This window comes from Apis laboriosa, unplaced genomic scaffold, assembly GCF_014066325.1.
Source record: "Apis laboriosa isolate Shangri-la unplaced genomic scaffold, ASM1406632v1 scaffold71_cov137, whole genome shotgun sequence".
Lineage (NCBI taxonomy): Eukaryota > Metazoa > Arthropoda > Insecta > Hymenoptera > Apidae > Apis > Apis laboriosa.
Window position 1 is genome coordinate 422,096 of NW_025224229.1, and position 16,054 is coordinate 438,149.

The 16,054-nt window shown below is 18.4% G+C and overlaps 2 protein-coding genes across 2 annotated transcripts in view; one reads left to right on the forward strand and one right to left on the reverse strand.

The window, feature by feature from the left end:
- LOC122719215 (unconventional myosin-Ie-like) overlaps positions 1-13,038 on the forward strand; it is a 46,045-nt gene extending 33,007 nt beyond the window's left edge. The window contains exons 11-21 of the mRNA XM_043944848.1: positions 5,660-5,830; positions 6,888-7,054; positions 7,667-7,880; positions 8,439-8,669; positions 9,060-9,344; positions 9,412-9,567; positions 10,073-10,212; positions 10,307-10,458; positions 11,290-11,664; positions 11,972-12,301; positions 12,841-13,038. Of these exons, the coding sequence (XP_043800783.1) occupies positions 5,660-5,830; positions 6,888-7,054; positions 7,667-7,880; positions 8,439-8,669; positions 9,060-9,344; positions 9,412-9,567; positions 10,073-10,212; positions 10,307-10,458; positions 11,290-11,664; positions 11,972-12,301; positions 12,841-12,917 (2,298 nt within the window). The 3' untranslated portion in view covers positions 12,918-13,038. The remainder of the gene's footprint in view (positions 1-5,659; positions 5,831-6,887; positions 7,055-7,666; positions 7,881-8,438; positions 8,670-9,059; positions 9,345-9,411; positions 9,568-10,072; positions 10,213-10,306; positions 10,459-11,289; positions 11,665-11,971; positions 12,302-12,840) is intronic.
- A 1,168-nt stretch (positions 13,039-14,206) lies between these two features.
- LOC122719223 (EH domain-binding protein 1) overlaps positions 14,207-16,054 on the reverse strand; it is a 34,733-nt gene continuing 32,885 nt past the window's right edge. The window contains exon 19 of the transcript XR_006347548.1: positions 14,207-14,225. The gene's annotated coding sequence lies outside the window, so the exon portion shown is untranslated. The remainder of the gene's footprint in view (positions 14,226-16,054) is intronic.

Below are 16,054 nucleotides of genomic sequence, written 5' to 3' on the forward strand. Positions count from 1 at the left end.
TTACTGTATAATTGATTAATTTTTTAAAAATTAGAAAAAACTTATGAAGTAATTTTAATAATCATATTCTTAAGATAATTAAAAAATTAAGTTTTAATTATTGCAAATTTTTTTTTTTTACCAGCAAATAATAAAATAAAGAATTTTCTTTTTATATTTTAATTATTATTTTTCTTATTTATTAACAAAAAAGATAATAAAAAATTATCCAAAAAAGATAATAAGTAGAAAAACAATTAATAATCAATACTATTTTATTTTATATAAAATAATTAATAATCAATTACATATTTTAATAAAAATAAATTAATTTTAAATTCAATTTATTTGAAAAATTTTTGAACTGTCATTAAATTTTCAATACAATGGATCATTTATTTTTGAAAAGAAATAAATATATGATAATTAATTTTTTTATTATATTTTAAAATCACAAATTATTAGATATTAACTCGAAATAACACAATATAATATATTTCGAAATCAACATTCATATATATTCCAAATATTATATTATATTATTTTAACTTCATCTATTAAGTTTCAAATGAATTTCTTTTATTTATGTAATCAATAAATAAAAAAACATATCATTGTCATACATTTATAATAGCAGACTTTCTCGAACGTGTCACGCATATATAGATATGCTTATGTGTATATACGTATTTATGTACTGTATTTCATTTAAAAGAATTAAGTTAAGTGAAATCTTTCCAATACTTGCAAAAAATGATTTATCACATAATTTTTATGTTTATATCGAATGAGTATAATAATAATAATTTTTTCATATTCAAGAATTTATAAGTTTCCAATTTTTTAAAAATTGGAATTATTCCAATTTTTAAAAAATTGTAAATACTTTTTATTAAAATATTAAATTTATTATTATTATACGAATAGCATAAAAAATAAAAGTTTTGTACTTAGAAATCTTTTTTTTAAATAATCTAAATTCTCAAATATTTTATTATATCATGTTGTGCTTAAATCATAACTTGAATTTATTAAATCATTGTTCATAAGATATAACTCCATTCAATGATATTCAAATGAAATTATAAAAGTGAAATAATCCAAAAAATTATAAATAATAATTATATATTCAATTATACATTCGTTCTTTTTTTTGGTTTATTAGCATACATTCTTTTTTCTTTAGAATCCTAAATAGAATAATTTGAGAATTTAATATTTTATAATAATTTTTTTCAATTTTTATGTCAATTGTTTAAATATTGTTTATATTAATATTAAAAAGTATTTAATAAAATTATTCCATTGATTTTACTATAGTTTTAAATATTTGAAGTACATATTTAGAATGCTAAATTTTAGAAAAATCCATAATGAACCTCAGTGACTTTGCTTGAGTGTTTGTGTAGATTTTTAGAACTCGTGATCTTAAGGGTTAATTAGCCACAATGACAGTGAAATATAACGCAAGAAGTCAGATAATTGTTCACAATTACTTATTTTTATTTTTATATAATTTCTTAATTTTAAATAAGTAACTAATCTTTTTGCACATTTATATATTAGTATTCTTTGAATTACTTTTATATAATGAAAATGAATGAATAATTATGAAATTTTTTCAGTAAAGAATGTTTTCTTAACGAATGAATACTTAATAAAATAATAAAATTGTTATATGTACATTGTTATATGTACATATACTTGTTAATGGCTATATATCTATTTATTTATTTAATCATCTATATAACTAAAATAAGAAGATTTTATCAATTTTAAAATGAGGAGACTTAACGGTTTCATTATCCATGAAAATCTCTTGGAACAAAATATACAGTTGCAGTGTAATGACGGAACGGTTTTATTTTCGACGGTGTAGAAGATGTCACAGGAAATCCTGCTATTCAAAGCTGAGAAAATGGGTTAAAACGATTCATTAGGGATTCTATCTGGAGCATTCTTTTATCGAGAGATATGTAGTTCTAAAATAAAATTTTTCTCATACATGTTGCATTATTGTCTTTTCTTTCTACGTCTAATATTATTTTTTTATATATGCGTGTATATTAATGAATATTGCTAAAAAAAAAAAAAAAATAAAGTATTGCAACTTAATTTCATCTACTTTAAATGTTAATTTCTTATTTCTAATTGTATTTATATTTAATATTTTTTTATTTTTTTATAGTGGATTCTAAATATTAAGCAAAGATTTATTATAAGCAAAGATTTTATTATTATTAATTTTAAAAATTAATAAAGTTAATAATAAAATTGATAATTTATATATATATTTTTATAGATTAGATAGATTAGAATATATTTTTATAATTATTTATTCTCTAGATAAATAGAATAAATTTTTTTTGACAATTAAAATCAGATATTGAAAATATCGACAAAGATTATATATATAGAAAATTTCATAAAGAATATATTTTCACATCATAATATATTGAATCTATCCTCAACTTTCTGAATGATTAAATATTTTTCTTTCTTCATAATTGATTTTTTTTTAAACTAAACTTCTTATACATATTATTTATAAATATAAATATACTATATAATAATATATAATAAACAAAAAAATAATATATATTTAAATTTTTAAAATTTTGATTAACTTCATCGATAATCATTTTCACTATATTCAGTTATTTATGTCTTCGATTGGATGTTTAATTTAATTTAATTGGATGTTTATTTAATTTAAATTTGAATATTGGCTGAGTTTTTATCATCCAAATGTTGAATATTCAAAATATTAATTTTAACTTGAATTTGAATATACAGATAATAAAAATTGAATTTGACTCTGAAAGATATATTTTTTTTTATATAAAAATGTCGGACAATCAATCTCGTATCAAATTTGAATTTTATGAATCAATTGCAATTATAATTCTTATGTTAAAATAATTGACTATCGCCAAATTTAATTATAATTTTTTTTGTTCTAATGATATTTGATTTCAATCTCAATCGATAATATTGTATGTAACATGAAAATGATAATGAGATTATGTAACTATTATTATTATGTATTATATGATACAAAAATGTATTGATGATAAATCTATTTTAATCTCATATGAGAATTTAAATTATTAAATTATTATATAAATTATTATATAAATAAATTATTAAATGATTTTTAATGATCATAATTAGATTTAAATAAAAAATTTAAACATATTTCAAATTAATAATGTTAAGATTATATCATTACTATTTAAGATATATACCTACATATATTTGGCTATGTTGAGATATAAGAGAATTATTCAAACCAAAATAAGATGAAAGATCAAAAATACAAAAATATAAAAATATAAAAATTGCATTTCGTTTTTAAATATTATAATTAGTTAAATGTTCAAAATTAATAATTTCGATTAAATACGTAATTCTTTGTTTTAAAAGAAAAAGATTTTAAAAAGGTAAAGTCTGGCATTATATTCTATCTCTGTCTTATTTCATTTAACGCAAACTTAAATTGCTTATAACTTAATAAATAAGATTCAATCGATATTTTTATGTCTTAACTTTTATATTTGTTTTGATCTCTAAAAGATAGTCTTTAAAAATTATATATTATATTATATATTATATTATATATATTATATTATATATTATATATTATATATATTATATTATATTATATTATATTATATTATATATTATATATTATATATATTATATTATATTATATTATATTATATATTAATATTTTATATAAAAAAGAAATAAAAAAAAGTATTGATGAAATAAAATAATAAAGATATATAGAAACAAATAAAGATATAATAAAATGTAGTAATAATATTTAATAAATAAAAATAAAAAAAATTGTGGTCGATAATCATAATAATTGTAAACGTTTCGATTCATCAATAAGGAGAAAGCGTTAATTATACATTTGTAGTAAATAAAAATTTTAGCCGTAATCATGTGATAAATATAATAATTATATCGTAAATATATTATTTAATTCTTCAACATAGTGAAAGCTTTAATTGTGTAGAATATTGTACCTTTCATTCAAAGTGAAAGTTCCTCTTGTTTAATGAATGAATTCATCATTTAATTTATTATAATGTGTTAATATATTTGTAATATATCTTTTGAGGATTGATGAGGTTAAAATAAATACAAATAACTTGTATATGTTATATTCTTATAAATCCATATATAAATAATAAATAGTTTTCATCTTATTTATAATAACATATAAGTATTATTTATTATTATTATAAATATTTGTAATTATTTATGTATAAGTTATATTATTAAAATTGTTACTTACTGAAAAACAATGTTATAAGAATTAAAAGGAACTTTTTAAAAATTTTCATAATAACGAATCTAGTAGATATATACTTTATCTTTCACTTTTTATTATCTACTTTTTTAATTTTCCCATTTCAAAACAATAGAAATTTCTTTCCCACAAACATAATATCGTTTGATTTAATTACCTTGTATGAAGTAATAATCTATTTCATGAACAACAAACTATACGTAAATTATTTTACGTAACGATTATGTATTTTTTTTTTAAATGAAACAAACATAATAGTGGTGCCCAATTTGCGGCTCTTCTAAATTTTTATTTTCATATATTTATATAAAAAGTTTCTGAATTGTTGATGAAATTGTATATATATGAAAACACATTCGAAAATGGAGGATACATGATTTTTAAATTCTGATTTTTTTATCGCGTACATATTACATATTTATATACATATTCTTAGATATTTTCTAATTTCGTTCGATCAATATAATTTTATTTGAATCGAAACACGAGAATCTTTATTGATAAATTTATAAGAGAAATTATATTGTTATTATTATTATTATTTACAAGATATCAATTATTAATTATTATCTTAAACTTAGAATTTGAAGATAGAATTCAAACTATCGTTAAAATCACATAATGTTTTCTTTAGCTATACATATTTCTTAGCTATACATATTACTATACATATAAAACTATACATATACATATTCGTTGTTTAAATGATTGGAAAATTGTATAAATTTTCGATATTATGCTAAAATTTTCAGAAATAAGAAAGGTATAATATAACAAAATATAACAGTTAAAATGTTTGGCATATAAAAAATAAAAAAAAAAAACATCAAAGAACTTGGCAGATTAAAAAGTTTCACGAAGAAATTGTTGTTAACATAAAATGTAATACAGTTGTTAGTTCAGCTATGGATTGAAATAAAAAGATTCGTACCACTTTTAACGCAACTAGAGCGTGCAAAAAAACGCTAGAGATTCGTAAAACAACGAAATTGCTTGCTCTTGAAGACATCTTTTGTCCTCGTGGATCATCGAAAAGAGATTTGGAGCGGAACCATTTACTTTACCAATTCAAACCTCAAGAGATTTGAACAGATAGCTATATTATAAAATCGTGTGAATTATTTATATGAAATGATGTAAAATAAACGGTCGATTTAACTAATATTTAGAGAAAATTTAAAAGTCTTCTTACAGTTCTGTTATTTTATTTATTATATTTTAAAAATTATGTTACATTATGTTACATGTAACATTAAAAAACGATAGAATTTAAAATTTGAATTTGAAAATAGTGATTTAATAATTGATCGAGTTAAACTAATAATTAAGTTTTAAATTATTATTTATGAATTTCAGGAAGAATATATATCGGAACATATAAAATGGACTCCAATAGAATATTTTAATAACGCAATTGTTGTCGAACTTTTAGAAGGCAAACGTTTACCAGGACTCTTCTTAATCCTTGACGATGTATGTGCAACTCTTCATAGTGGTAGTACTGGCGCAGATGCAAACTTACAAAAGGTAAATGATACTATAAAAATATATAAAAATTACTATTAATTTTCATAAACTATTTCTTATATTATAATATGATAATAATATGATAATATTATAATATGATATTATATATAGATTATCTTTATATGTTTGATATCTTGAAATTTTCGAAATATTCTTTTAAAATTTTGATGCTGATTTGTAGATAATTTTCTCTTTATCCACAATTATTTAAGATGAAAACATTCATTAAAGATTTACATTCTTTACATCTTGAAGAATCAATGTTGTGATAAAAATTGTGATTAAAAAGAAGAAGAAAAAAAAAATACTCATTTATTTTCATATAAACCTGCAAAGTTTAATTTTTAAAAAAAAATTAAATTTTTGAAATATTGAATTTCCTAATAAAAACAATAATTTCTATAAAAATATTATTGACTTTCAATTATTGAATTTTTTTTACAAATATTCTAGATTAAATTTTTTTTCTTTTTAAATTTATTATGCTTCTCCAATAAATATTTTATATAACAGAAATAAATTATTTCACAAATTTTTCACAAATGAGAGTCTAGATGCATAAAATTTTTACATAGCTAAATATTCATACAATATTAACAAAATCAATTTTATTGTTAAATTTACAATTAATGTAATAAAATCTCCATATTAAAAAAATTTATTAATTATTAATTCAAAATTATTAATTAAATTTTCTTCACAAATAGAAATAGTAGTGAAGTAATGGATAGTAGTGAAGTTTATATCCAATGATATTCTTCGATTTTTAATTGCTAATAATTTTTAATTTTGCAATTATTACTTCTGATTATTAATTATTAAAATTTTTTTATTTTTAGTTTTCTTTTTTGATAATTAAATGGATAATTAATAATCATTTTTAAAATTTTTAAACATTTATATTAAATATCCTATATTAATATTTAAAAATTGACATAACATGAATTCAATAAGATAATGTGATTAATATTAAAAATTCATTTAAATTAATTTATTTTCTTCGTGTATATTTTTTTACAATCTTTATTCATTCGATTAATCTTAATAATAATTGCAGAAACTTGCAGCTGCAGCTAATAAACACGAGCACTTCCAAAGCACGAATGATGGATTTGCTATTTACCATTATGCTGGTATAGTTTCTTATTCGGTTGATGGATTTTGTGATAAAAATCGTGATGTACTTTTCATTGATCTCGTGGAATTAATGCAAACAAGCAAAAAGTGAGTTATTATTATCTTCTCATTTATTAATAATACACATATCTTCTAAGTTATTAATAATATACATATATAATGAATATAATAACGTCTCAAATATTTTCTATTATTATTTATAAATTTCTAAATACAATAGAAAATTTTGAAAGTCATAAAAATCTTTTCTTTAAAAAAGTACATAATAAAAAATTTAAAAAAAATATATGCTTTTGTTTGATAAATATAAAAGCTCTACAATAATCAATCTTAATATTCAATCTTAATATGACAATAATTGAGCCTTATTTTATATTTAAAATTTATATAATTTTATATAAGAAATAATTGATTTTAATTTAAAAATAGAAATATTAATATTTCTTAAATAATACATATAAAATTTCCGATAAGTATTTAAAAAGATTTGACAAAAAATGAAATTATCTTTTAATTTGATTAACAAGAAATTTATAAATTTTTCTTTTATTTTTGGATTTATTTTAAAAATAAATATTATTTTATTATTCTATTATATTATAAATCAAAAATCAAAAAAACAATATATAATTTTATTTTAAGATATGATATAAATTGATATGATATTAAAAGTATATAAAATATATTATGATTTTTCAGTTCTTTGATTCACAAATTGTATCCGCAAGAACTTCAAACAAATAAAACAAAAACGCTTAAATCTAGACCTACTACTGCTGGTAGTAAGATAAGAAATCAAGCAAGTCGATTGATGAATCAATTAATGAAATCTACACCACATTATATTAGATGTATCAAACCAAATGAAACGAAAAGACCTCGAGATTGGGATTCAATTAGAGTAAAACATCAAGTATGTTTTTTTTTTTTTATAAATTTAATAAGATCTTGATTTTTATTTATTTATTACAATTAATTTAATAAGATTCAAAAAAGAAATATTTAAATAATTTTTTATATGTTTACTTAAGAAAAAAAAATTTATATATCCTTAAAAAAAAATATTAAATAAAAATAAGAAAATTAAAATCATACAGCTTTGAATTATATGAATTAAAGTCATATTTATAGTCATATAATGCATTTAAAATTTGAACAAATTTGAACTTTTAGAAAGAGAAATATTTTCATATTTAGATGTCCTATTAATATATGTATTAATTTCATATATAACAAATATCTTATAATAGTAAATATCTTATTTAATAATAATATAATATCTTATTATAATATATTTTATATTAAACATAATTTTATTTACATTTAACATATATATTGCATATATTGTCATGCACAAAAAAGTGAAAAATTTTCACATTACATTTTTATATATATTTATTAATAATAATTTAATATAATTTGATATTTATTAATAATAATTTTTCAAATTAATATTTTTTATGCTATTTAGGTAGAATATTTAGGTTTAAAAGAAAATATCAGAGTGCGTAGAGCTGGTTTTGCATATAGAAGAACATTTGCCAAATTTTTACAGAGATATAGAATTCTAACGAAAGAAACATGGCCGTATTGGTCCGGTGATGAAAAACAGGGAATCGAATGGATATTAAATAGCCTTAATATTGGGAAATCACAATATCAACTTGGAAAAACAAAATTATTCATAAAAGTTCCTGAAAGTGTAAATTTTTTCTCATATATATAATATATATTATTCATATATACATATATATTAATTAATTCAATAATAATTATGAATAGTAGTTTTTATGATTTTTTATATTATTATATTAATTTTTTTGTGTATATGAGTGTATACTATTAAAGTTTCATAATACATGTTATATTCTTGTGAGAATTCATCTGTACATCTTCTTTTTTGTTGAAAATTGGAATTATATTATTTGAATAGTATTTTAAATAATATCATTTTAAATATGTCTAGATTTAAATATAATTTTTTTGTGATAAAAATGTAAAATTTCTAATTTACTAATAATTTCATAAAAATTTACAATACAAAAATTAATAAATTATAAATTTATAATACAAATATAATGATTTTTAATAGCTTTTCATGTTAGAAGAAGCAAGAGATCGGAAATATAACATGTACGCTAGAATAATCCAAAAAGCATTTAAGAAATATTTCGCACGAAAAAGACGTGAACAAGAAAAACAAGAAGCAGCTGATTTTTTGTTTGGCCGTAAAGAACGTAAACGTGCCAGTTTGAATAGAAATTTTATGGGTGATTATATTGGATTAGATGATAAGCCTCAAATATTAAATTTAATTGGAAAAAAGGAAAAAATTTTATTTGCTGAAACTGCAAGAAAGTATGACAGAAGATTTAAGGTATTTACACAAATCTGTACAAAAATTAATTCGAAACGTAAACTAATAAATCAATGGTAAATTATAGATGAGCAGAAAAGAACTTATTTTAACTAATAAATATTTATATCTTATTGGCCGAGAACAAATAAAAAAAGGTGCAGACAAGGGAAATCTAGTGGAAGTTATAAAACGAAAATTATCATTTAATCAACTTAGTCATGTATCATTAAGTACTCTTCAAGTAAGTGAATGTTATTATTAGTGTTATATAATTTATATAATATATATTATAATAATTAATATATAATTTTATTATAGTTATTATATATATATCGTAAAAAAAAGGATGATTAAAATGAACTTTTCCTCTTTCATATACATTTTGCTCTTTTAGTTTTATTTACATTTTTTTTTTTTATGTTAACTATTTCTTTTCTTTATTTTTAAAATATGATATTTTCATTCTTGAGGATGATCTTTAAATCTTTTTTCAATTAAGAATGTTATTACTCTATAAATACATAATTATTGTTATCAATAATTTCATAATTTTTCTATTTTTCGATTTATGTATACTACGTATATTATATTGATTTACGTATTACAATGTACAATTATTTCAAAGATATTCTCTAACTATTTAATTATTATTCATTATTTAATTTATTAATCATTATTAATCACTATTTTTCTTTCCTCTATTACTGTTTCTCTATATGATGCTTTTTATTCATTGATGATTACAGGATGGTTTTCTTATTATCCATGTAAAAGAGGATTATGATAGTTTATTAGAATTAATATTTAAAACAGAATTTTTAATTCTTCTTAATAAAAAATACGTTCAAGAAACTGGGCATATTTTAAATATAAGATTTAGTAACAAGTAAGATTATTAATACAACGAAAATAATAGAATAATTTAACAAATTAATTAATATGGAATATTTTTAATGTTATCTTATATAATTATTTTATAGTTTAGAATTTAAGATTAAAAAAGAAGGATGGGGAAGTGGAGGTACTAGACAAATACATTTCATGCAGAGTGATTATGGTAACAATGAAATTTTAAAACCAAATGGAAAAATTCTAAATGTCTGGATTGGACCAGGACTACCAAGTACTACTAGTAAGTTAATAATAAAAATAAAAACAGTTTCAAAAGTAACTATTAATATTATATATGATCCATAAAGAAATTATTTTGCTTTTAAATAATTGTTAATATATAAATGTAATTGCATTAATTATAAATTTTCTCTTTATATTTTTTTTCATAGATTACTTTTCATTACAATTCTTTAATTATAAAATAAAAAAAATATTTCAAATAAATATTATGAGCTTTGATGATAATAATTCAAATAATACAAAATTAATATAATAATTTTAATTTAAAACGAAGATTTTTCAAGTCTTAAAAGTTATCTCGTTTCGTAGTAATATGCATATATAAGTTAATGTGAAAATATTTGAACTATGTTTAATCTTAAAATTTAAAATAAATTAAGAAAGAAATATCTCGATTATTTATATGTATAAAAATTAATTTAAAGAAATTATTTTTTTCATAGAATATTTAGAAAATAAATCTAAATATAAGAGTTAAAATTACTATTTTTAATATTTTTATTTTTGCAATTCATAAATGAAAAAATTTTTAATTAATATATTGAAGAATCATAATTATGTAAATCATATACAAAACATTTTGATTTATAAATTGATATTTATATATCAATTATATAAAAGAAAAAAAGAATTAATATTTTTAAAAAATAATTTTCTTTATTAATTTTTATATTCTCCAATTTTATATTTATAATGTATCTAATATATCAAAAACATATCCAATTCAATTAATCTTATGAAATTATAATATTATTTTATTTTCTATTAATTGAAATTTGCCAATCATTTTAAGTAATATTCAAAACAATTGTATTTATTTCTGTTGTAGAGTTGAATATTAAAAAACCAATAAGGTCAGTAAATCAACAATACAATGTATTGAAGAATAATTATTCTTTTTCATCAATTACGTTACAATCAGCCTCAAATAAATCACTTCAATCAATTGTTCAACCTACAATTATCAAACAATTTCAAAATTCTAACATTGATCATACATTATCTTCAAAATCAACTATACCAAAAACTATACCTGAAAAACCTAAGTTACAATTATCTATAGTATCAAACAAAACAGTTGATTCTCTGAATGAATCTACGCAAACAAAAGAAAAAAAGCAAATAACAAAGCAGCCGAGAAAATTAGAAAATAACTCTATGCCTTTAATGGGTATGTTTACCAATCCAAATGGCATTCCACATGGTGAGTTAATAATAAGCTTATTACTTCTTTTTTTTTATTTGAATTGAAATGTTAACAAAATTAATATTAAAAATGTGATTATATAATCGTAAAAACATTGTTATTAAAAATAACTTAATATCAAATTCTTATTATCATAACATCTTTTCTTGTTTTCAAATTTCTTTTAAAGTTTTAAGATTTTTTGTTTCTTGATATTTAATTGCATAATAATAAATTTCAAATTATTCAATTTTTTATAATTTTTTTATTATATTTAAATAAATGATAATTAAATAATTTTAAATAATTATTAACAATTAAATAGGTTTATTGAAGTTTCCTCCAGTTCCTTCGGAGCCACCTCCATCGCATATACCAGGTTTCAAATATCCGATCGATAATAATGATCTCACAAGTAATAATAAAAGCATAAAATACAATAAGAATATGCAAATAGATAAAGAACAAAACACAAGACAAGAAGTGAATAAAACTGAAAATGATGCATCTCATATTATTTCGAATAATAAAATACATCCATCAAAACCAGCTCTTCCTAGTTTACCTAAAGCTAAATCTTTATATGATTACAAACCACAAGATAAGGATGAAATAGAACTTAAAGAAGGTGATATTCTAGAAATACTTAAAGAACGTAAGTTTAAATTAATATAATTAAGATATATAAATATATAACCAAATTATATATAAAAATTATTATAAATAATATTTATATAAATAAATTTTATTTGTTATAAAAATACGAAATATTATAAATATAAAATATATATTTACGAATCATTTGAAATATCATTATACATGAATTGTAAATTTATTTTTATATACTTTTTCAATTGAATTTTTTATAACTTTAAATACATACAGGATTTGATCAAAATAAAAAGAAAATTTAATACATGATTCTAGAAATTAAAATAAGAAGAAAATAAATTAAAAATAATTTTGTCTAAAGTTCTTTTTTTAGTTGATGATTAAATATCAAGGAAAATATGGATGCGAACAAACTTTTTTATATAAGTAATAGTAGAATTATTATCAGTACAGGAAACACTATGGTTTTAAAATATCTCATTATATATTTTATAAGTCATTTTATTTATTTATTTATTAAATTTATTTATAGTGCTATAAATTAATTCGAATTCTTATATAAAACATAATATTTAATTTCAGATGAAGGTGGTTGGTGGTATGGCAGATTAAAAGGAAAAACTGGACTGTTTCCTTCAAATTATGTTGTTAAGATATAAGATATTAGATATTTTTATATGTGATATGAATATAATTTATAGTATTATTTACGCAAAAAATAATGTAATAGCTTTAACTAAATGAAACCAAATGAAATGAACTTTTTAAAAAATAATTCAAAATATGATAGATTAATTTTTTTCAAAATTATATTTATACATATATGTATATATATTATTATAAAGAAAGTAATATATTATTATAAATAAAAAAGATAAATTAATTTAATAATTGATGAATTAAATTTTAAGCTTTAAATTTTGAAAGAAATATACTACATTTATAATTGTAATATTATTTTATAATATGAAGCATTATAGTTGTTATAAAATAAAATGTATATTATAGTTTGTAAATGAAAAATATTAAATTGTAAAATTTTATATTTAAACTTTTTGTTATAAAAAATATTATTATTTATTATAAAAAATATATGATATATTTCTATCATTAATATAATATTAATTATTGATATATGAATGTTAATTTTTTATATAAAATATTTCGCATATTTCGATTATATAGGATGTATATTTATTGTTATTATATATTTATTATATTATATTATATTTATATAATATAATATATATATTTATATTTGTTATTATTATATTATATAGGAATGTATATTTATAGGCTTTTATATTATATACAATAAATAAATATCTCTTTACAATTAAAAATGAAATAAAAATTATACTATTAAAAAATATTATTCACTTTTTTTATTTATCTATATCTCTATATATATTATAATATTTTTTTTATATTTGTATTTACAATAATAAATATTTACAACAATAATAATAGTAATTTATAATTTTACATAGTTATAATATAAAAAGTTGAAGAATAGGATTTTCAAGATTAAAATTATTATAATTAATTATCATTAATAATTTTTTTGTATTTTTTACGATTATATTTGTAATTTTTTAACAATGAGAAATTTAATGCATTTTTTTTGAAAATTCTATTAATATTAAGCGCAATTTTCTACATTTATATTAAATTTTACCTGTAAGTAAGCATTCGAATTTAATATTAAAATATAATTCATTACAGTTTTTTTCTTTATAAGACAATTGATTAAATAATATTCAAATTATTTATTCAGTCTTAAGTTTTAAAATATGTAATAAATATTATTTAACAACATTTCGTTTTTATGAAATCATTAATTTACAATAATGTTTAGATTTAAGAAGTAATACAACATGATCATCTTGTGTATTTTTTGATTGTGTTGAAGTATCCAGATAATAATAGTCAATCCATTTTAAAAGTTCTTCTTTGGTTTTTTTAATCTGTAAATGTAAAAAGAAAATTGAAAACTCTTTGTATTCTATAAGAAAGAAAAAGAAAATTGAAAAATTAAACTATGATCTCCAATAGAGATGAGACTTACGTATTTTCGATATAGATAACGTTTGTAATATATTCCTGTTTTTTCGTGCAGTATCCTTAGAAATATTCATAGATTTCCCATAAAAATTTTATATATGTTATTATATTGTTATACATATAAATTGTATATATAAGATTTTATTTTTTTATGATTTGAAAATATCAAGAAAATATGATTATTTTATTATGATTTGAAAAAAAATTCTCAGATCATAATATAAGATTTTAATACTATTTTGAGAAAAAAAAATAAATAAAATATATAAAGAAGTTATCAATTCAAGAAAAAAAATTTGCTATATGTGTGAAATGAATAATTGTATTAATAAAAAAATATGAAATTAAAATTATGAAACTAATAATATATTATTAGTTTATTAGTTTAATATATTATTATATATTATCTAAAAGGATTGTACAACGAAAATTAATATTATTGAAAAATAATAATAATGCTTTGATAGATAATAAATAACATTTAATATATAAATTTCTAAAATTAGGAAAAAAATTTATAGTATGTATCATTATAATATCGTATTAATAAGATTCTGTCTAAATTTAATGTATAACATAATAATTCAAGTATATTTCAATGAGTTTGATCAAAATATTCTTGAGAATGTTACTTCGTAACAATATGGACTCATTTAAAAAAAAAAAGAGGTCCTTTCGAGATAAGTAAATTGGCTGCAATGATTTTGGAATACCAGATATGAATCCATTGGATTTTTTTTCTGAAAACTATCTGAAGTTAATTTCATTACTATTTTTACAAATAATTCTCCATTCTTTTTATAATCATCATTTTATAATAAAATATATTCATTATTCGCTGAGGAAATAATAATTAAAATTTAGTAGTAAATATCATCATCGATATTACACTACGTGCAGAATGAAATTATAGCGAACGTATCTAATAATTTAATAATCTTAATAATATGACAAAATTTGAAATATTACTGTAAATTGATGATTATAAAAATTTATATGGCATTTGTTATTAAGAAATACAAATAATAAAAGTTGAAAGCTGAAAAATGTTCATTATGAAATAAATCAGTTAAACTTAATTTTCCTAAAATGATAAAGGAAGATTTAAAAATCATGATATTTTATTCTTGAAAATTCTATTCAGGCATAAATCAATTACAGAAACTTAATTTTCCTGAAATGATAGGAAAGATTTAAAAATCGTGATATTTTTTTCATGAAAAATCTAAATTTTATTTTGACTAGTATGCACATTTTTATATATTATCGCACATTACTATGATAAATTACTTTTTAATTCTCATTGCTTTTTATTTCATTCTTTTATATTATAGCAAATTATTTTGACATAAATATTCATATTTTTAAAGAATCGTAATGATTGCGATTGGTTGCCTGAAAAGAATGATTTTCATGATTTAGCCAAACTATTTAGATTTTTCACAAAATAGTCAAAACCATCCTTCTTTCAAAAAATTAATCCAAAATAAGTAAAAACATGAGTTAACAAGTATTAGAAGATTTAAAATTTAAAAGCCAAAAAAATAAATATATGTATTTGTATTTATATCAATTAATATTATCGCATAAAGTTTGAAAATTTGTAATATTGTAATATATTAACCAAGCCGAAGAAACACTAAATATAATGCTATTGGTTATTCTTCTTCTAATAGAATATCATTAATGGTTTGCAAATTATGCATTATAATTCTCAAAAAAAAAAAAAAAA